This window comes from Drosophila miranda (assembly GCF_003369915.1).
Source record: "Drosophila miranda strain MSH22 chromosome Y unlocalized genomic scaffold, D.miranda_PacBio2.1 Contig_Y3_pilon, whole genome shotgun sequence".
NCBI classification, from domain to species: Eukaryota; Metazoa; Arthropoda; class Insecta; order Diptera; family Drosophilidae; genus Drosophila; species Drosophila miranda.
In genome coordinates, this window is record NW_022881625.1 from 7,956,603 (window position 1) to 7,975,213 (window position 18,611).

Here is an 18,611-nt window from a genome sequence, read left to right on the forward strand (position 1 = left end):
GAGAATCGATTAGTAATTGATCTCTGAAGAGTGGCGTGATTCTGGTGCGGCTGGATTCTAGTGCGGCATCTATTGTTTTATGTTCAACTTCCAGTTTAGGGTGTTTGTTTACATTGCCTGCAATCGGCTACGCGTGGTCCATTTCGAGCGTGAGATTGTTTATGAGGGTTCGAAGCTGAGTGTGTCGTATTGTTTATAGTATTGTGGGTGCAGGGTTATAGACATAGACAAGGGTATGCGGAGCATGGACTATAGATATGTCACTCCCCCATTGTTAGATTTAAGCCTGTCCTCAGGCGATTATCCTTGGATATAGTTCAGGTGCGTCTAAAACTGTGCCTGCTGGGGATTCCTCGTCTTCGTCTAAGGGTGTTTCTATGTGCGGGTCGGTTTTAGGCTTATTGCTTTTACTTAGATTAAAAAATTTGTAGCTTAATCCTATTATGATTATGACAAATAGTAGTATTAAGCTTACATGTAATACATTATTTAATCGCGTATTTTCTATTACGATTTCTTTGGTTTGCAAATAAGACAATGGTTAAATTTTTGTTACGTTATTGTTGATGTAGATGCTTTGTGCAAATTCTGGTATGGAGTTGGATATTAAGAATTCATTTAACTGTACACTGCAATTATGTATTTTTATTAATGCGTTACCTTCTACTTTTATTTCTTGGTTTAGGCAATCTTGGTTTAATATGGTTTTTGGTAATTTCCAAGTTAGCAATATATTGGGTTCTATGAAACTTATTTGAAAGTTTTGGTGTGCTTTGGTGTATGGACATTTTGTTTCTACTTGTTTGACTATTCCTGAAATACATTCGTCATTTATTTTTCGTTTTGATTCTTTTTCATATACCTCGTTTTCTAGAACTTAATAATTTTGCGTTAGGTCAGTGAGGATGTTATTATCTTCATCTGGATATGGGACAATTTTAAGTATAGGAATATTTCTGATCTCTCGTGGGATGTTGGAAATTATTAGTATTTCGTTAGTGTCTGTTTTCAACCAGGTAGATGTTTTGATATTTAATAATTTCTCTGAATCGATGTGTTTCTGGTAATCCTGGCTCAATAATTTTGGATTAAAGATCCCTAATCTTGTTAGCTGCATGCCTAATTCAATATCTGTAGCGTGCAGGTGTGGGATAGCTGTCGTTTACCCATACTAGTATGAAGAGATTTCGTGTGCACCTCTAGCTATGCTCTGACTAAGCTCGCCGGATTGTCGGGGTTCGTTCTACTCTCTCCTATCACATACTGACACACACTCGCATAATGTTTTAGGTGCACATTTAAAAATAATAAAATAATAATAAAAAAAAGAAGAACCAAACATAAAACTAACAACAGAATCCAGGTTTAACCGGAGCCAGGAATTGGTTATGGGACTAACAAGTTGGTTGTGGAAAGTGTGGACATACTTATCAATTACTCTACTCAAATGATGAGAAACTCCGGTGTTAGTGAGTATCTCTATCTTCTCTACCCTCCCGACCTATGCTATACAGGTAACCTGACCGTATAGACCCTTGAATAACGTTAAACAGTTATCATCCCACCACTTCGATCATGCCTTTCTGAGGGCGGAGTACTGAATTTAGAACATATTAGGGTTGTACTTCAAAATCAATATCATTATATATATATATTTCAATAAATCCCTAATCATATAACTAAATTCTTGGGGGGGGTTTTCTTAACTAATAATTAAATCCATTTTTGTTGTGTCTCGATAGCTTAATATATTAGTAAGGAATTGCGAAGAAATATTAAGAAAAATAAAGATTTAAAAATGACCATCATATATGGGTAACAGATTCTAAAGGGGTGAGAGGTACCAATACATTATGGTTACGGATTTATAAAGGGAATATCAATAGAAAATTACATGTAACACGCAGGTTACTTCCCAGCTCAGTGCATATATGTACTTGTTCTTATTTACAAACTCACAGCGCTTTTGGTAGGCTAGTACCGCTTTTTCCATTCGTGATCGTTGAGCTCAATGATGACGTTGGTGCATAATTCTAAGGAAAGGAAAAGATATTTAATACGAGTATATGTGCACATGAGCGTACTAGAGTGTACTGCTTTGTAATCTCAAGGAAAATTAATGTTGCTCTCATACCCATTAGTTTCCAAAAACCATTATGTTGGCTGTGTTACATAACTAACTATAAAACTGTATACATCGTGTGACGAAAGAGAATGGTTTTTAGCCTGGCACATGAAATCTAGAGGAAAAAAGGGGCTTGTGTTACATCCACGAGTAACTATGGTCCTCTATTGCCGTGATCGAGAGACATGTCAGCCAGGCTGAGTAGGACTGCGCCTCCGGAAGAATCCAACAATAATGCAATCAATTCGAGTTCATTATTGGGTGTCGCTGGCGCAGCTAAATCACTTGAAGATGGGGTAAATTAACTCCTTAGCTGGGCTTCAGGTTGCCGATCAAATTTGACGTCGGTCTGCGGACTACACTCTCATTGGAGGCTCGATAAACGGGTGGCGTCAACGGCGCCAAAAATAAGGGTCCGGAGGCGCCTCTTGGTTTTCGCCGTGCATCCACACGGTTGTTGAGGCTTTCGACGGACAACGTCAAGCTGCAGGTTTCGCTGCTCGGTGCCTCCCGCGGGTTTACTACTTGTCTTATCAATCCACCGGCAACACTCCTCTCATAGACCACACCGTATATGCACTCCTATGCGACTGATGTTCGCACGAGCGGTACCGTGGCTACGGGCCGCCGTCCTATAACACAAATTCATATATATATATTTTACCACGAACACTTTCCAAATTAATCACGGACATACCAGCTATGTTTTCTTTTCTTTACACTGCTTTCCTGGTTAATTACTCCTGATTCTGGGTCTTTATTGAACTCGGTTCACGAGGTATGGCGTAGTTGCCAGAACTGTTCGTTGGCTAAATATATATATATATATATTTATTTATTCCCGAGTATAGCACAAACACGTCCGCTTTAATCAATCGATTCTTTGTCAATACTCCAGCCCAACTTCTGCAAGTTCAGCCAAGCGGTACCGAACCAAAAGCTCGAAGATCGGATGATATTTGGGGAATTTTAACTGCATAATCGGATGATCTTAGGAACTTTAACTGCATAATCGGATGATGTTGGGAATTTAAACTGCATAATCGGACGATCTTTCGCCCATTTGAGCGAACTTTTGGGCAAGCTTTTAATCTATGCTCTCCCTACGCTACGCTACTCTCTTGGGTCAAGGTAAACGTGACGTCTTTCGCTTAACTGCGTGCGCTGCGCGCCGACTCTCTTTAGAAAGCTTTTCGGAAAGCTTGCAGCTTACGATCCACTTTCGGAGTTACTATGTCTCTGCACTTTTAAGCATTACCAAAAGAAAACTATGCTTATCCGTGATGTTCTACACTCGTTCCCTTAATTCGGCCCCTACACCACAGTTGAAGACGTAATTGTTCTCACAATGAGACTTAAACTGAAGAAGGCCATTTACTAAGGTTTAAGCTGAATATCTTTCAAGTGATAGACTCCTAAGTTTTTCTTATCTTCGCTAGCTAATTGGTAATACATTGTCCCCACTCGGCGAATAACCTTGGCTGATATAAACACAGGCGCCAGCTTAGCGCTGAACTTTTTTAAAGCGTTGCTCTGACAAAAATTCCGGGCATACACGACGTCTCCGACTTTAAGTTGACGGACCCGGCTACGTAAGTTGTATGTCCTCGCATTCTGCTCGTGTGATTCAGCTACCTTTTGTTGGGCGGCTTGTCGACATACTTGTACTACATTTGGATATTCGACTCTGGTGTCATCCGATAGGAGATTTAGTCGTCTAAGTAGTTCATAATCCTTTCCGTTAAGAATCATATTCTGCCCAAAAGCAAGAAAATATGGCGAATACCCTGTGCTTCTATGGATATTGGCTCGTAACGCTGCACTAATTTCAGGTAACTTGTTGTCCCAATTAGTATGATCTTTGCCGACGTACGCTCTTATAGCCGCTAACACGGATCGGTTTAACCGTTCACTGGCATTGGCTTGCGGTGAATATATGGCAGTGCAGCGGTGAGTTACCCCGAATCTGGTAAGAAATGACTTGAAATTCCCAGAGACAAACTGCGAACCATTATCGGTAAGTATAGTCTCAGGGACCCCGAAAGTACTAAATAACATATTTTCTAGGAAGTCACACACTTTACTTGAGGTAAACTTTTTGAGCGGACATAAGAAATGAAATTTGGTGTTGTGATCTACAATTATTAAGATACCAATATTCCCTTGCTTGGAACGCGGATACGGGCCCAACAAATCTAGATAAAGCTTTTGAAAAGGTCTTTCTGAAATCATTGGCTTACCCATTGGTGGTCTTAGCACGACATTAGCACTTTTGGTCTGGCGACAAACGTCGCATTTGGATACATAGGCTCGTATTTGTGTAACCATTTTTGGCCAAAACAAGTACCTTTTCACCTTTTCAACGGTTTTCCCAATACCACTGTGGGAAGCGTCTGGGGGGTCATGAGCCCTGGAAATTATATCGCTGGTAAGGCCTGATGGAATCCAAAGCTTCCAAGTTTGTTTATCTGCTATCTCGTCCCCTGAAGATGGTTCGGTTCTTTTATACACCAAATTATCGTCAATTTTCAAATCGGGTAACTTAAGTTGATTAAGCCTTATGTGTTCTATTAGATCCATGTATTCGTTCGATTTAAACTCTGTAGAAGTAAGGTCGACTATGGGTCCGTTGCCGTTCAGCTCTCTTACCTCGGGTTCATCTTGGCGTGACAACGCGTCGGCCACTACGTTTTCGGACCCTTTTCGATGTGATATTTGAAAATTAAATCCCTGTAATTTTATAGCCCAGCGGGCCAAGCGACCTGACAAATCTTTTTGCCTCATAAGCCATTGTAGGGACGCATGGTCCGTTATAACTTGGAAATCCTGTCCTTCTACGTAAGCTCTAAACTTCTTTATTCCTTTAATCACTGCCAAGCACTCGAGTTCAGTGACCGAATAGTTTCGTTGCGCCTTGGAAAGTTTCTCGGACATAAACGCTATAGGTAATTCTATCCCTTCCTCGTTTAATTGAGCTAGTACGCAGCCCAAACCAAAGGTGCTTGCGTCACATATTAACAAAAAGGGTTTCTTAAAATCGGGGGTGGCTAGGATTGGAGCAGATGTTAAGCAGGATTTGAGTTTATTGAAAGCTTCTTCAGCTGATGCGTTCCACTTAAGTGGTTGATGCTTTTTTAGTAGTTCCGTTAAGGGGTAGCTGACGGTGGCATAGTTATCGACAAAGCGTCTGTACCATCCAGCAAGTCCTAGAAATCTCCTTATCTGTTTCACCGTTTTTGGGATCGGGAACTCCATTATGGATTTTATTTTCCCCGGATCTGTCTTTAACTGACCATAACCTATTATGAACCCCAGATATTTAATCTCCCGTATACAAAAGTTTGACTTGGCTATATTAATCGTGAGATTTGCCTTACGCAAATGCATCGCTACCTCTTGTAACAGCACCAAGTGTGAATCAAAGTCATCTGAGAGCACCAGTAAATCGTCCAAATAGACAAAAACCCGATTCCTGAGGTGTGCAGGTATCACCTGATCCATAAGTCGGCACAACGTTTGAGCGGCATTAGTTAAGCCAAACGGCATTACCTTATACTGGTAAAGCGGCCTATTGGGAATGGTAAAAGCTGTATAGTGCCGAGATTTTTCTTCCAAAGGAATCTGCCAGTATGCGTGTTTCATGTCAAGTCCCGTTATGTATTTGGCTGGTGGTAATCTACTAAGAATGCCATCAATATGTGGTAAAGGGTAGGCATCTTTGCGAGTGTTCTTATTAATTTCTCGAGAATCTAAACATAATCGATTTTTCGTACCTTTCTTAACTAAAACGCAATTGCTACTCCAGGAGCTATTCGATTCCTCGATCACGTCTAATGCCAGCATTTTCTCCACTTCGTCAAACATTAACTTTTCCTTCGCGGGTGAAATCGGCCAATGGCGTTGTTTGACTGGTCTATCGGGTACCATTTCGATCGTGTGTTGGATAGCTTTCGTACGTCCTAATCCTTCCCTTTCAAACGAAGGAAACGAATGGATCACGGATTCTAGTCTAACCTTTTGGTCTTTGCTTAGATCGTGTACTGGCGGGGATTCCGAAGCCCTGGTTTCATTTCCTACGTCTAATTCTTGTACCACCGATCTATCCGTTAAAAGTCTTGCTACAAGACCGAATTCTATCCAGAAATCAATCCCTAAATACACATTTTGTTTCAAGGCGGGTATTATGAAAAATTCTATCTCCTTAGTATGATCGCGAAAAGTTATGGGAACTGTAATTTTCGCTACTACCTTACAAGATTCATTATTGGCCGTTCGAATATTTCCGGAGCATTTCTTTGCCTTGGCGTGTTGCGCGAACGACTTAGCGGCTTCACTTCCAAGACAGCTTATCGTCGCCCCCGAATCTAGCAAGGCCATGAAGTTTTGTTCTTCTATGCATAGTTCTATAAATAATCTGTTATCGGAGCTCAAAAGGACCGACGAGACAAGTCTTTTTCGCACCTTCTTTACCTTGGTCCAGAATTGCCTTAATCGTATGGTCGAACGTTTTGGTTGATACTTTAATTCTAGCTTATCTGAACGGGAACTTTCACCATCTATATCTATCTCCTCCGTCTGGGTTTGTGCCTCTACAAGGGACCTATTAGATCGAATTTTTGGACAATCCGGGTTGGAGGTGTTTTCTTGGAAAGTTTGCTCTTTCATTCTGTCATCATTGCCGGATGCGTCAGAATGGTGTTGGATTGCGCATCCCGCTTGCGGTTTTCCGATGGGTTACATTTTTCGCACTTTGGCTTAAAAGTATTTTTCGCCCCGCAGCCATAACAGAAGACTCGGCGTTCTGCTACGCAATCTTCAAACCGATGACCTGTTTTGTCGCAATTCCAGCAAACAAACCGCTTGCGGCGTAGCTCGGAGATACTCTCTTCTTCGAGTTCTTCTTCCTCACTCTGAATTTCTGATACGTGAGGTCTAGTTACCCTGTTTCTCTGTAAAAAGTTGCCAGCATCTTTACAGAAGTGTTCATGCTTTTTAACTTCCTCCCTCAACTCACTTCTATTCTGTATTTTTAAATGCAAAAGCTCATATCGCAGAGCACTTTTCGCATTCCGCTTAAGAATATCGATCAGCTTGAGTTCGCTTATCTCGTGTGAAAGTCGTGCCACTAACTTCTCAATGTCTGACTGAAAATCTTCGAAGGATTCGTTGTCCTTCTGTTGACGTTTCCGTATCATTTCCCAAAGGTCAAAATCATCTTTCTGATCGTCGAATCTTTGCCTAAACGCTGTACAGAACGATGACCAGGAGTATTGGTGGTTTCTTCGATGAAAATCCCAGAACCAATCGCTGGCTTTACCTGTGAAAAGCAGATGCAGATTGTCGCAAAGTAACTGGTCATCATTCCCCAGAGTCTGTCCTGTAAGAGCACGAACGCGATATAGAAATTCTTCTACGTGCATTGCGTCTCGAGAACCATCAAATTTAAGACGCCAGCTTAGTAGGATATTTGCCGCTTTTGCCGGTGCTACATTTCCGGCTGTTTGACTACTCCTAGGAGTTCTTCCTTGGGAATCGCCTCTAACCATGTAACTATCATTGTCTACGTCTCGTCTAACATTACTGTGTGACTCTGAGGGACCTCCGTTACCCGTAGCAGCCGCTGCGGCTAAATTCATATTGGAAAACTGGGCCTGTATAGTTTGTTCGATGGAAGTTTTTATGAACGAACTAAGGTTTTCCATCATAGATTTCTCCTGATTTTGCATGACCGAATGGATGTAATTCGTAAGGTTTTCAGGTTGAGCGTTACTAAGTGACCTATTTCCGTTGCTACTAATCGACTGTCGACTCTCGGATAAATATTGATCTAAACTAGCTTGATACCTTGTTTGCATTCCTCGTTTAGGGGTTGCTCCTCGCCCTCGACCTCGGCTGTTTGTTCTCCCTTTTCTACGTAATAAGGTTGGATCTAGTTGTACCGTCCCATTGTCTTCGTTTCCCCGAACATTAGGTGGTATGGAGCCAGAGCTTAGGTGTAATTCTGCTGCTAGAGTATTATTTTCGTAACGCAGTCTACCAGGTTCGCATTCCGACTTGCACACTGGACAAGACTTTTCGCTTTTCAAATGTTCGCATACGCACGTATTATGAAATCGGTGGTGACAAGGCGTGGTAGCTATTAACTGATCTTGCCGCAAATTTCCCTGGCAAATAATGCAAAGCGAGTCTGGATTGATCAATGCCGAAGCTAAATTTTCATTACTTCGGTGGACCGCCATGATTTGTATGAATTTCTTAATAAAAAAAAATAATAATGAAAATAAAATTATGAAACTAATATGCAAATATGAGTTAACGAATATGGAATTTACTTAATATGTTCGCCCTCTCCAGGCATGATCTAGGTGGTCTACCACTAACTGTACGTTTCGATTTGAATAGTTGAGTAATTAAGTTGTGTATGTTGGCCAGTTCTATTACCAGTTTTGAAGGTATAAGTCCGGATAATGGACAGTCTCTACTTATCATAAGTAGAAGATCGTGATTCCTAAAATCTGCGACTTTTTCCTAACCCAACTAGAATTTGATAAAGGAATCTCTACAGCCAAGCTCAAGATAATTTAATGAATATAACTTTGAGTCGGGGTATCCGTCTTTTGAATAACTCCCGCAGTTCCCTAAATCAACATCTTTAGCTATCTCGTTGGTGGAGTCCTATATCGTGATATCAGTATACTGTAACTACCTATATAAGCTAGTCCATCCGGAGGAAGAGACAACAGATTATACACAGGTCGACTTTTCCAACCATGAAAAATAGTCGTAGGTTCCGTATGCAACAGCTGTCGTACTCCCACCCGAAGAGATCTATCAGTATAGTATTACCAGAGAATTATTGTTTTGGATGGAATATAGAGCTATGGTGGAGCCTAGCCCCAGAATGACATGCCATGGGTACTAAACTTAAGTACCAACTTTACGAGAGATCATGTCCCTTCGGGCCCCACGTTGGGCGCCAATTATGTAGCGTGCAGGTGTGGGATAGCTGTCGTTTACCCATACTAGTATGAAGAGATTTCGTGTGCACCTCTAGCTATGCTCTGACTAAGCTCGCCGGATTGTCGGGGTTCGTTCTACTCTCTCCTATCACATACTGACACACACTCGCATAATGTTTTAGGTGCACATTTAAAAATAATAAAATAATAATAAAAAAAAGAAGAACCAAACATAAAACTAACAACAGAATCCAGGTTTAACCGGAGCCAGGAATTGGTTATGGGACTAACAAGTTTGTTGTGGAAAGTGTGGACATACTTATCAATTACTCTACTCAAATGATGAGAAACTCCGGTGTTAGTGAGTATCTCTATCTTCTCTACCCTCCCGACCTATGCTATACAGGTAACCTGACCGTATAGACCCTTGAATAACGTTAAACAGTTATCATCCCACCACTTCGATCATGCCTTTCTGAGGGCGGAGTACTGAATTTAGAACATATTAGGGTTGTACTTCAAAATCAATATCATTATATATATATATTTCAATAAATCCCTAATCATATAACTAAATTCTTGGGGGGGGTTTTCTTAACTTATAATTAAATCCATTTTTGTTGTGTCTCGATAGCTTAATATATTAGTAAGGAATTGCGAAGAAATATTAAGAAAAATAAAGATTTAAAAATGACCATCATATATGGGTAACAGATTCTAAAGGGGTGAGAGGTACCAATACATTATGGTTACGGATTTATAAAGGGAATATCAATAGAAAATTACATGTAACACGCAGGTTACTTCCCAGCTCAGTGCATATATGTACTTGTTCTTATTTACAAACTCACAGCGCTTTTGGTAGGCTAGTACCGCTTTTTCCATTCGTGATCGTTGAGCTCAATGATGACGTTGGTGCATAATTCTAAGGAAAGGAAAAGATATTTAATACGAGTATATGTGCACATGAGCGTACTAGAGTGTACTGCTTTGTAATCTCAAGGAAAATTAATGTTGCTCTCATACCCATTAGTTTCCAAAAACCATTATGTTGGCTGTGTTACATAACTAACTATAAAACTGTATACATCGTGTGACGAAAGAGAATGGTTTTTAGCCTGGCACATGAAATCTAGAGGAAAAAAGGGGCTTGTGTTACATCCACGAGTAACTATGGTCCTCTATTGCCGTGATCGAGAGACATGTCAGCCAGGCTGAGTAGGACTGCGCCTCCGGAAGAATCCAACAATAATGCAATCAATTCGAGTTCATTATTGGGTGTCGCTGGCGCAGCTAAATCACTTGAAGATGGGGTAAATTAACTCCTTAGCTGGGCTTCAGGTTGCCGATCAAATTTGACGTCGGTCTGCGGACTACACTCTCATTGGAGGCTCGATAAACGGGTGGCGTCAACGGCGCCAAAAATAAGGGTCCGGAGGCGCCTCTTGGTTTTCGCCGTGCATCCACACGGTTGTTGAGGCTTTCGACGGACAACGTCAAGCTGCAGGTTTCGCTGCTCGGTGCCTCCCGCGGGTTTACTACTTGTCTTATCAATCCACCGGCAACACTCCTCTCATAGACCACACCGTATATGCACTCCTATGCGACTGATGATCGCACGAGCGGTACCGTGGCTACGGGCCGCCGTCCTATAACACAAATTCATATATATATATTTTACCACGAACACTTTCCAAATTAATCACGGACATACCAGCTATGTTTTCTTTTCTTTACACTGCTTTCCTGGTTAATTACTCCTGATTCTGGGTCTTTATTGAACTCGGTTCACGAGGTATGGCGTAGTTGCCAGAACTGTTCGTTGGCTAAATATATATATATATATATTTATTTATTCCCGAGTATAGCACAAACACGTCCGCTTTAATCAATCGATTCTTTGTCAATACTCCAGCCCAACTTCTGCAAGTTCAGCCAAGCGGTACCGAACCAAAAGCTCGAAGATCGGATGATATTTGGGGAATTTTAACTGCATAATCGGATGATCTTAGGAACTTTAACTGCATAATCGGATGATGGTGGGAATTTAAACTGCATAATCGGACGATCTTTCGCCCATTTGAGCGAACTTTTGGGCAAGCTTTTAATCTATGCTCTCCCTACGCTACGCTACTCTCTTGGGTCAAGGTAAACGTGACGTCTTTCGCTTAACTGCGTGCGCTGCGCGCCGACTCTCTTTAGAAAGCTTTTCGGAAAGCTTGCAGCTTACGATCCACTTTCGGAGAAACTATGTCTCTGCACTTTTAAGCATTACCAAAAGAAAACTATGCTTATCCGTGATGTTCTACACTCGTTCCCTTAATTCGGCCCCTACATATCCTCTATGTACTCTGTAAAATGTTGAAGGTTAAATATTAATATCTCCAGTTGCTTATTTCTATCATTATCCTTGTTTAATTTATTGACAACTTCTATGCCAGAATTTACTGCTTGAATTACTAAGTTTAATTCGTTAGTTTGAACACTGTGGCTAGCCAGATTGTTTATTTTCCCTTCTAATTCGACTTTATCATCTTGATCTAATGTTCCAAATAGATATTTATATACTGTGCCTACTGCATTTATAAGGCCTCTTTTGTTTCTTTTGGCTATTTTGATGCCGTTGAATTCACGTTGCAATTTCTCGACTAAATATTGAACTTGGATTTCGTTATTAAATTGGGTTGCCTGTTCTAGTAAACTCTGATATGTTTCATCTGTTCTTGTTATATTAATTGTTAGATAATGGTATTCATAATTAATGGGTATGTTAGTGGTATTTGTTTTGAATATGAGATATCCATTCCTTGAGTTGATGGGATCTATCTCTATATTCTGTCCGGAAGACTGTAGGACGGTGAACATTAGTAAGATTATAATCTTAATCATGTTGTAGCTCCGGATTCCCAGCACTCCCTTCGGGTACTCTGCAATTATCGTATTTACTTTTATTAGATTTTTTCTTTCTTTTGAATTTCGTTTTATAGTGGGTGATTTTCCTCCCTCTATTTTTCTCTTCAAAGTGCTTTTCGTCTACCTGCCTAATTTCCCCTGTTCTTTTGAACGGGTTGGTTGTTTTTGTTTTAACTAGGGGTGCATTCTTGTAGCGTGTGACTACTTCAAAGTCGATTCTATCGTTATTCAAATGATTGATCTTCCTAACTTTATTCAGTTGGGTGTTATGATCTGGTAGTCCGGCGTACAGGAAGATATCGGCTGGGGGTATTTTTGTAGTATTATAAACCGTTTTATGGTTATAAGTGTATAGAATTAACTCGAATTTTGTGAGCTTGTTTTCTATGTTATCCTCAATTGATTGCCTACCAAATAGAAATCCATGACATACTTTTCTTTGATATTTTGTATTTCAGGGGTGATTTCGAAAGTTAGATTGGTGTTACGATGCTCTGTTTTAGCAACGTTGCACGTAGGACATTCATTGATAATATTTTGGATTAACTTTTGATAATCGGTGTAGTAGAATTTTCCTTTAAACCAATTAGTGGTCTTTTCGATACCTGGGTGAAGTAGCTCTTTATGATTCTTCAATATTTGTTCTTTGAATTCGGAGTAGTTCGGAATATTTATGAGTTTGGTACTGGATTTAATCAGTTTAGTGAAGTGATTTGGACTGATTATCTCTAGGAATGCCCTTTGGAACAGTGGGAAGTCTGCTTCGTTATGGAAATATAGTGCACTCTTTTTGGTACACACATATTCCTTTATTATATATTTTGCTAATGATTTTGTCATTTCGGTATATGTGATTTTTATCAGTATCTTGTGGAAATAGTGGGATGTTTCTACCTTATCCTCATTACCTTTAATCAGTTCTATTTGCCTATTATAGTAATTGATTGGTCTCTCTGTAAGTGGAATATAATTTGTATTATCTTCTTGCGCGCTATGGACCGTTACACAATCACTATTAATGGTTTCCCCGAGTAGGTTTTCGTTAATCTTTACTCTTGATAGCGCATCGGCTACATGGTTCTCCTTTCCGGGTAAATATTTTATTTTGAAGTCAAATTCATTTAATTTGATCTTCCATCGTTGTAGCTTCATAATTGGTTCCTTGAGGTTATTCAACCAAATCAAGGGTTTGTGATCACTTAATATCTCAAACGTTCTACCAAACAGGTATGATCTGAAATACTTAGTTGCCCAAACTATAGCTAGTAATTCCTTTTCTATTGCTGAATAATTGATTTCGTGTTCGTTTAAGGTTCTACTTGCATAGCAGATTGGTTTGTGGTCTTGCGACAACACTGCTCCTAATGCAATGTTACTTGCATCGGTTGTTACCGTGAACATTTTGTTGAAATCTGGGAATGCGAGGATGGGGTCTGAGGTGATAAGTACTTTCAATTTTTCGAAGGCCTCGACGTATTTTTCCTCTGTTGGGTCTATGACTGCTCGTTTCTTTAATTTGAGTGTCATAGGTTTTGCTATATTAGCGAAGTTGGGAATGAATTTCCTATAGAATCCACATAAACCTATGAATGATTTTATTTTTGTGGTTGTATTGGGTATTGGGAAGTTTATTATGGCAGATATTTTCTTTGGATTAGGAACTATGCCGTTAGTTGTTACTACATGGCCTAGGAATTCCGTTTCTTTCTTCAGGAATTCACACTTATCCATTTGTAGCTTTAAGTTGGCGTCTCTCAACTTTCCAAATACTCTCCTTTGTGACAACAGGTGTTCTTCCAATGAAGTGGAAAATATAATGATGTCGTCTAAGTATACGAGGCAATCTTTGAAGATTAATTCTTCTAGCAGATTGTTCATACATCTTTGGAAGGTAGCGGGGGCAGTGGTTAGCCCAAAGGGCATACGAGTGAACTCGTAATGACCATGCTTCATGGAGAAAGCTGTTTTTGGGATTGAGCTAGGTTCCATAGGAATTTGATGGAATCCCTTAGCTAAATCGATTGTTGTGAAATATTGGCACCTACCTAGTTTATCTAGTATTTCGTCCATTCTGGGTGTAGGAAATTTATCCTTTATTGTCACCTCGTTTTCCTCGTTCCATAGGAATTTGATGGAATCCCTTAGCTAAATCGATTGTTGTGAAATATTGGCACCTACCTAGTTTATCTAGTATTTCGTCCATTCTGGGTGTAGGAAATTTATCCTTTATTGTCACCTCGTTTAGACTTCTATAATCTACTACCATACGATATTTCTGCTTTCCTGTAGCATCTATTTTCTTTGGTATCATAGCGATGGGTGCACAATAGGGAGAGTTCGACTTACGAATGATTCCCTGTCTAATCATATCTTTGATTTGTTGAGTCACTTCTTGATCGTGTATTTGAGCATATTTATATGGTCGACGATATACAGGATCTTCGTGATGGGTTTTAATTTCGTGCTTTATAGTACTAGTGAAGGTCAAAATGTCACCTTCTTTATACTGCACGTCCTTAAATTCATAGAGAACTTTCTTTAGTTTCTCCTTTTCTTCGTCATTTAAATGTTCCAACCTTAGCTGGTTGCATTCCCTTAATTCATTCTCTAATGCGGAAGCGAAGTTTTGCTCTCCTTCAGGAGAGCACTTAGGTGTAGTTATATCTTCCTTTGAAGATGGCTTAACACCTTTGTGTGCGGTCTTGCCGACGGCAATTGCTTCTCCACTTTGGATGATTGGGTATGACCTTTCTCCTAACGTTACCGTTTCATTTCGGTAATCGATGACGGCTTTGCTGGCCATCAAATATTCTCTATATTTTCAGAAAAATTACACACACACGAACACACGCACGCACACACAAACGCCGGTTTTGTGAACTCACTTCACGAAAAAAAAGAGCGAGAAGAAAAAAGTTGCCAAATCAAAGTGGTCACCGAGCCGAAGTCCGTTGAGCCCAAGGTCAGCACCAAGGAGGCGCAGTGCCAGTCATCGGACTGCGAGACTTCCCAGCAGGAGCCGGTCTCGCAAGTAAGCAGCCCGAAGGGCGCCCGTGTGGGGATCTTCAATGCCGAGGACTTCTTGTCGCGTGCTCAGATGAAGGACAAAATCAGCAACATCTTGCGATCGCCCACCAAGCCGCCCAACGGGGTGTGCCAGCGCTCCGTCTACACCAACAACCCATCGCCGGTAAGTGAAATTCCAAGCAATAACGTGAAAGTTTCTTCAATTTTCAGACATTTTGTTTTACAAAACTGCCGTTTCATCGCGCTAGCAGGGTATCAACAGCGAGTTAACAGCCGCCGCAGTCTTAACAGCTCGGCAACAGCAGCATTGCCACATCACCTCATTGCCCTCTCCTGTTATTTCATACCTTCTTATTTTCCGTCTCGCTCTTTTCCACCATTGCTCTCTTACTTTCCGACTTTAATATTCGAGTTTTCCTTCTCTATTCCCCCCTCTTCTCTTCTCTTCTAATACTATTCAAAATAGTTTTGTTAATTTCTATAAAAATCAAATGCAAATTGGGAAAAACGCACACACGTATGTAAATACATATATGTATGTATGTATGTATATGCATGCGTTAACAGAATGTCGACAGAATGTTAGCAACAGTTGCAAAGTCATTCGATTTCTGCGCTGCTGACACTTTCTCTCGTATCTGTCGTTTTCTCTCCTGCCGGTATTCAATTATTTTCTGGCACTTTCACTTCCTCATCTCTTCATTTCCTTCCGGATCTAACTTCCGCTACTACCTCTCGCCTTCTCATCCCCCCTCCCTTAGCAAGCAAGCTTGCGTGTCGTCATGACTGGGGGGCAGCTGTCCCAACGCATGAGCAACAACTCGCTGTCCTCCGGCACGGACTCCGTGGGCCGCATGGATCGCGGCAGCAGCTCCAGTCTCGCTAGCAGCGCCACCGTTGGCACCAACACCATCACCAGCGGCATTTCCAAGGAGTGCGCCAATTACCCCGTCGGCAGTCAGTCGGCCCGTCCATACGTCCAACTGCCGGGCATACACATTTCCAACCCTCCCCAGTACGGGCCAGGGAATATGCAGGAAATAGACGCTGGCAAAATGGCGCACAACGGCAAGGCACTCACAGGGCGCTACAATGCCACGCCCACCTATGGCTTCGACAACGAGCAGAACCACTGCCTGGTAAGGGGCTCCTGCATATCTGTAAATCTAGCCGATTCTATGCTCAATCTCAGAATTCCCAACAGTTGCCGTGTCCAATGCCCCCTCCACCATACGCCTTGGCACGCGTGAGCAGCACACGCAACTTCGAGCTCGAGAACCACACACCGCCGGCATGTCCCGGCTCTGGACCCATTGCCATGACGAACGGCACCATCCAGTTGCGCCTCCGCGATGGCGTGCGGTGAGTGTGGACGCCCCCAGCCCTTTGGCTCTTCTTTAAGACCGACCCCTAATGTTAATACCTTTTTTTGCATGGGGCAGCATTGACATGACTCTGGACAAGGCGGTGCGCGTGCTCAATCAGCGCAGCATGGTGGCAGTTGCTCTATCACGCAACTGCAGCAACTCGGCTTTGATCCACCCCAATGGACGCGTCTTGCAGAGCGGCGCTAAAGTCGAAATAGTCACCTACGACGGCATGAAGGGCAATAACTTTGTGTGAGTGGGAATGGCCCTTACCCCAACGTGGCATCTTTTGAATCCTTTGAATTATCTTCCCATTACAGTCGCTATGCCAAGATGTGGTACAAGGGTGTGAGCTTCACCAGCGAGGCGTGCGCTCTCATCTACCTGGTGGACACAGCCGGGACGCGCACCACAACCGACACTTTCACCGATCTGACCAAGGACTACACCCTGGCAGTGTTCTATGAGTGAGTCCCCCGGCCAATTTGTTCGGTGAGTGTCAAACCGATGCTCTCAATCTACCCCTCCCCCTCCCCCTCGCCCGTCATCCTGCTCTGCTCACTTCCGTTCTGTTCTGTCCTTTGTAGTCGCAATGAGAAGCGCATGCACTTCGATGGATCCTGTTTCATTGTACGCAACGCCGGACACTCCGCCGGCTTCAATGAGAACAACCTGCTCATTGTCTACTGAGCGGCGTTCGAAGTCCGGAGATAGAAACGGTGCAGTGGTAGCCCATCCCACACGCACACACTCACACATGTCAACACATTTCACCTGGAACACATACATAGACACCTACAGCAGCACACTTGAGGGACCTTGACGTGGAGAGAGGGATTCAGTTAGGATCCCGGAATTTAGGAATATCAAAATCAATTTGGGAAATAAGTTAGAAAGCAAATATGTTCGTACAAAAACCAGCACCACACCACACCACACACACACACCTCAGCGAAGGAACTCAGCCCAGTCCTATCTGGGTTCCGATTGCTCGACATGGGCGCAATACAACCACACCACCAACCCCCAGGGAATACTAGTTGTCTTTCGTTTACCATTGCCTACATATATATCATGCCGTATATATGCGTGTACTACTAGTTGTTATTGCAAATTGGGAGCGCTTTCCTGCTTCCCCAAATCAGTTGGCCAAATCAGACCGATCTCAAGCTGAAGCGGAACCAATCAGAGCCGAATCGCATCGAACAGGGCCGTGCCAGTGTTTGGTGTTCAAAAAAAGAAACACCGTTTTTCTACTCGTTTCCATTCCGGCTTTTTCAGTTCTTCTAAATTGTTTCTTTTACGCAGTTCAGTTATAAATTTTGTTTGATAGACTTTAAAAATGGCAAAACTCAAGAAAAAAAGTTTAAAGAAATATCTCCCAAAAAAAAATGTACAAAATTATGCACAGTTGGTGCGTCTGATTAAGCAACGTGTATTCAACAATTATAGTAGATCAGAGGACTAGTTCTCTTGGGCGTTACGTTTAGGCAACGTAACGCCAGTGCCGATACATTATTTCTAAGCTACCAGTTCTTTCAATGCAATCCAATAATGTTCATCCTCACCCGTAGCATACAGACACTCGAACACGTAACCCATAATCACACACACCGCACAATCTTTACAAGAGGCAAAAGAAAGTGAATTATTTGCAAGTGGCACAGCGTCAGCCACAGTTAAAACAGCCACAGGACACACATGAAAGATAGAACAGATCCTGTGAAAGGTAGAAAGTGAGAGTTTATTAAATTAACCCCAATTGTAATTTGATTAAAAGACACTTGTCCTGTGAGGAGGACAATGAAAGAAACCCCCATACAAACACAAAACATAGGCTTAATATATACATAAATACGATGGGATGTCCAATTATAATACAAAGTTAAGCCCAGTGTGAAAAACCGGGATTAGCCTTACGTCAATCCCCAACACCTAAATTTTCTATCATGTAAAGAGAAATTCATGTGCCCCAAAATCAATACTATGGAAGTATAATAAATTTAAAATGCAATCTGTTCATTCAATAAATTAATTTATTCCTCCAAAAGAATGGTGGAGCAATGGAGCTCGTTTCGTTTCCTACCCTCCATCCTTTGCTAATTTCTTGGTGGAAAGAAAATGTCGACTGCCTCCTGCCCCGTGCCTTTATGTGTTCGAATATTTATGTACCTTCTGTCATACATGGCCGGGGGTATCGTAAATTTACAACAAAATTGT

General features: G+C 41.6%; 2 protein-coding genes across 3 annotated transcripts; both read left to right on the forward strand.

The window, feature by feature from the left end:
• The first annotated feature begins 15,094 nt into the window (after positions 1 to 15,094).
• Positions 15,095 to 17,081, forward strand: LOC117194810. Its single transcript, XM_033399293.1, has 6 exons — positions 15,095 to 15,187; positions 15,786 to 16,163; positions 16,217 to 16,386; positions 16,467 to 16,643; positions 16,712 to 16,858; positions 16,979 to 17,081. The coding sequence occupies exons 1-6, from the start codon at positions 15,095 to 15,097 to the stop codon at positions 17,079 to 17,081; spliced, it is 1,068 nt and encodes a 355-aa protein (XP_033255184.1).
• Positions 15,809 to 16,863, forward strand: LOC117194341. 2 transcript variants are annotated; one of them, XM_033398909.1, is made up of 4 exons: positions 15,809 to 16,163; positions 16,217 to 16,386; positions 16,467 to 16,643; positions 16,712 to 16,863. In XM_033398909.1, the coding sequence occupies exons 1-4, from the start codon at positions 15,834 to 15,836 to the stop codon at positions 16,860 to 16,862; spliced, it is 828 nt and encodes a 275-aa protein (XP_033254800.1). In that variant the 5' UTR covers positions 15,809 to 15,833; the 3' UTR covers position 16,863. The 2 variants fall into 2 exon arrangements, with proteins under 2 accessions (XP_033254800.1, XP_033254801.1); XM_033398910.1 differs by having other exon boundaries at positions 16,229 to 16,386.
• Positions 17,082 to 18,611: the final 1,530 nt, after the last annotated feature.

Coding starts and splice junctions, on each gene's coding strand:
- LOC117194810 (XM_033399293.1), top strand. CDS start 15,095: ATGAAGGACAAAATCAGCAACATCTTGCGATCGCCCACCAAGCCGCCC. Junction 16,644..16,711: donor ATGAAGGGCAATAACTTTGT/GTGAGTGGGAAT, acceptor TTCCCATTACAG/TCGCTATGCCAAGATGTGGT. Junction 16,859..16,978: donor ACCCTGGCAGTGTTCTATGA/GTGAGTCCCCCG, acceptor TGTCCTTTGTAG/TCGCAATGAGAAGCGCATGC.
- LOC117194341 (XM_033398909.1), top strand. CDS start 15,834: ATGAGCAACAACTCGCTGTCCTCCGGCACGGACTCCGTGGGCCGCATG. Junction 16,387..16,466: donor CGCCTCCGCGATGGCGTGCG/GTGAGTGTGGAC, acceptor TGCATGGGGCAG/CATTGACATGACTCTGGACA. Junction 16,644..16,711: donor ATGAAGGGCAATAACTTTGT/GTGAGTGGGAAT, acceptor TTCCCATTACAG/TCGCTATGCCAAGATGTGGT.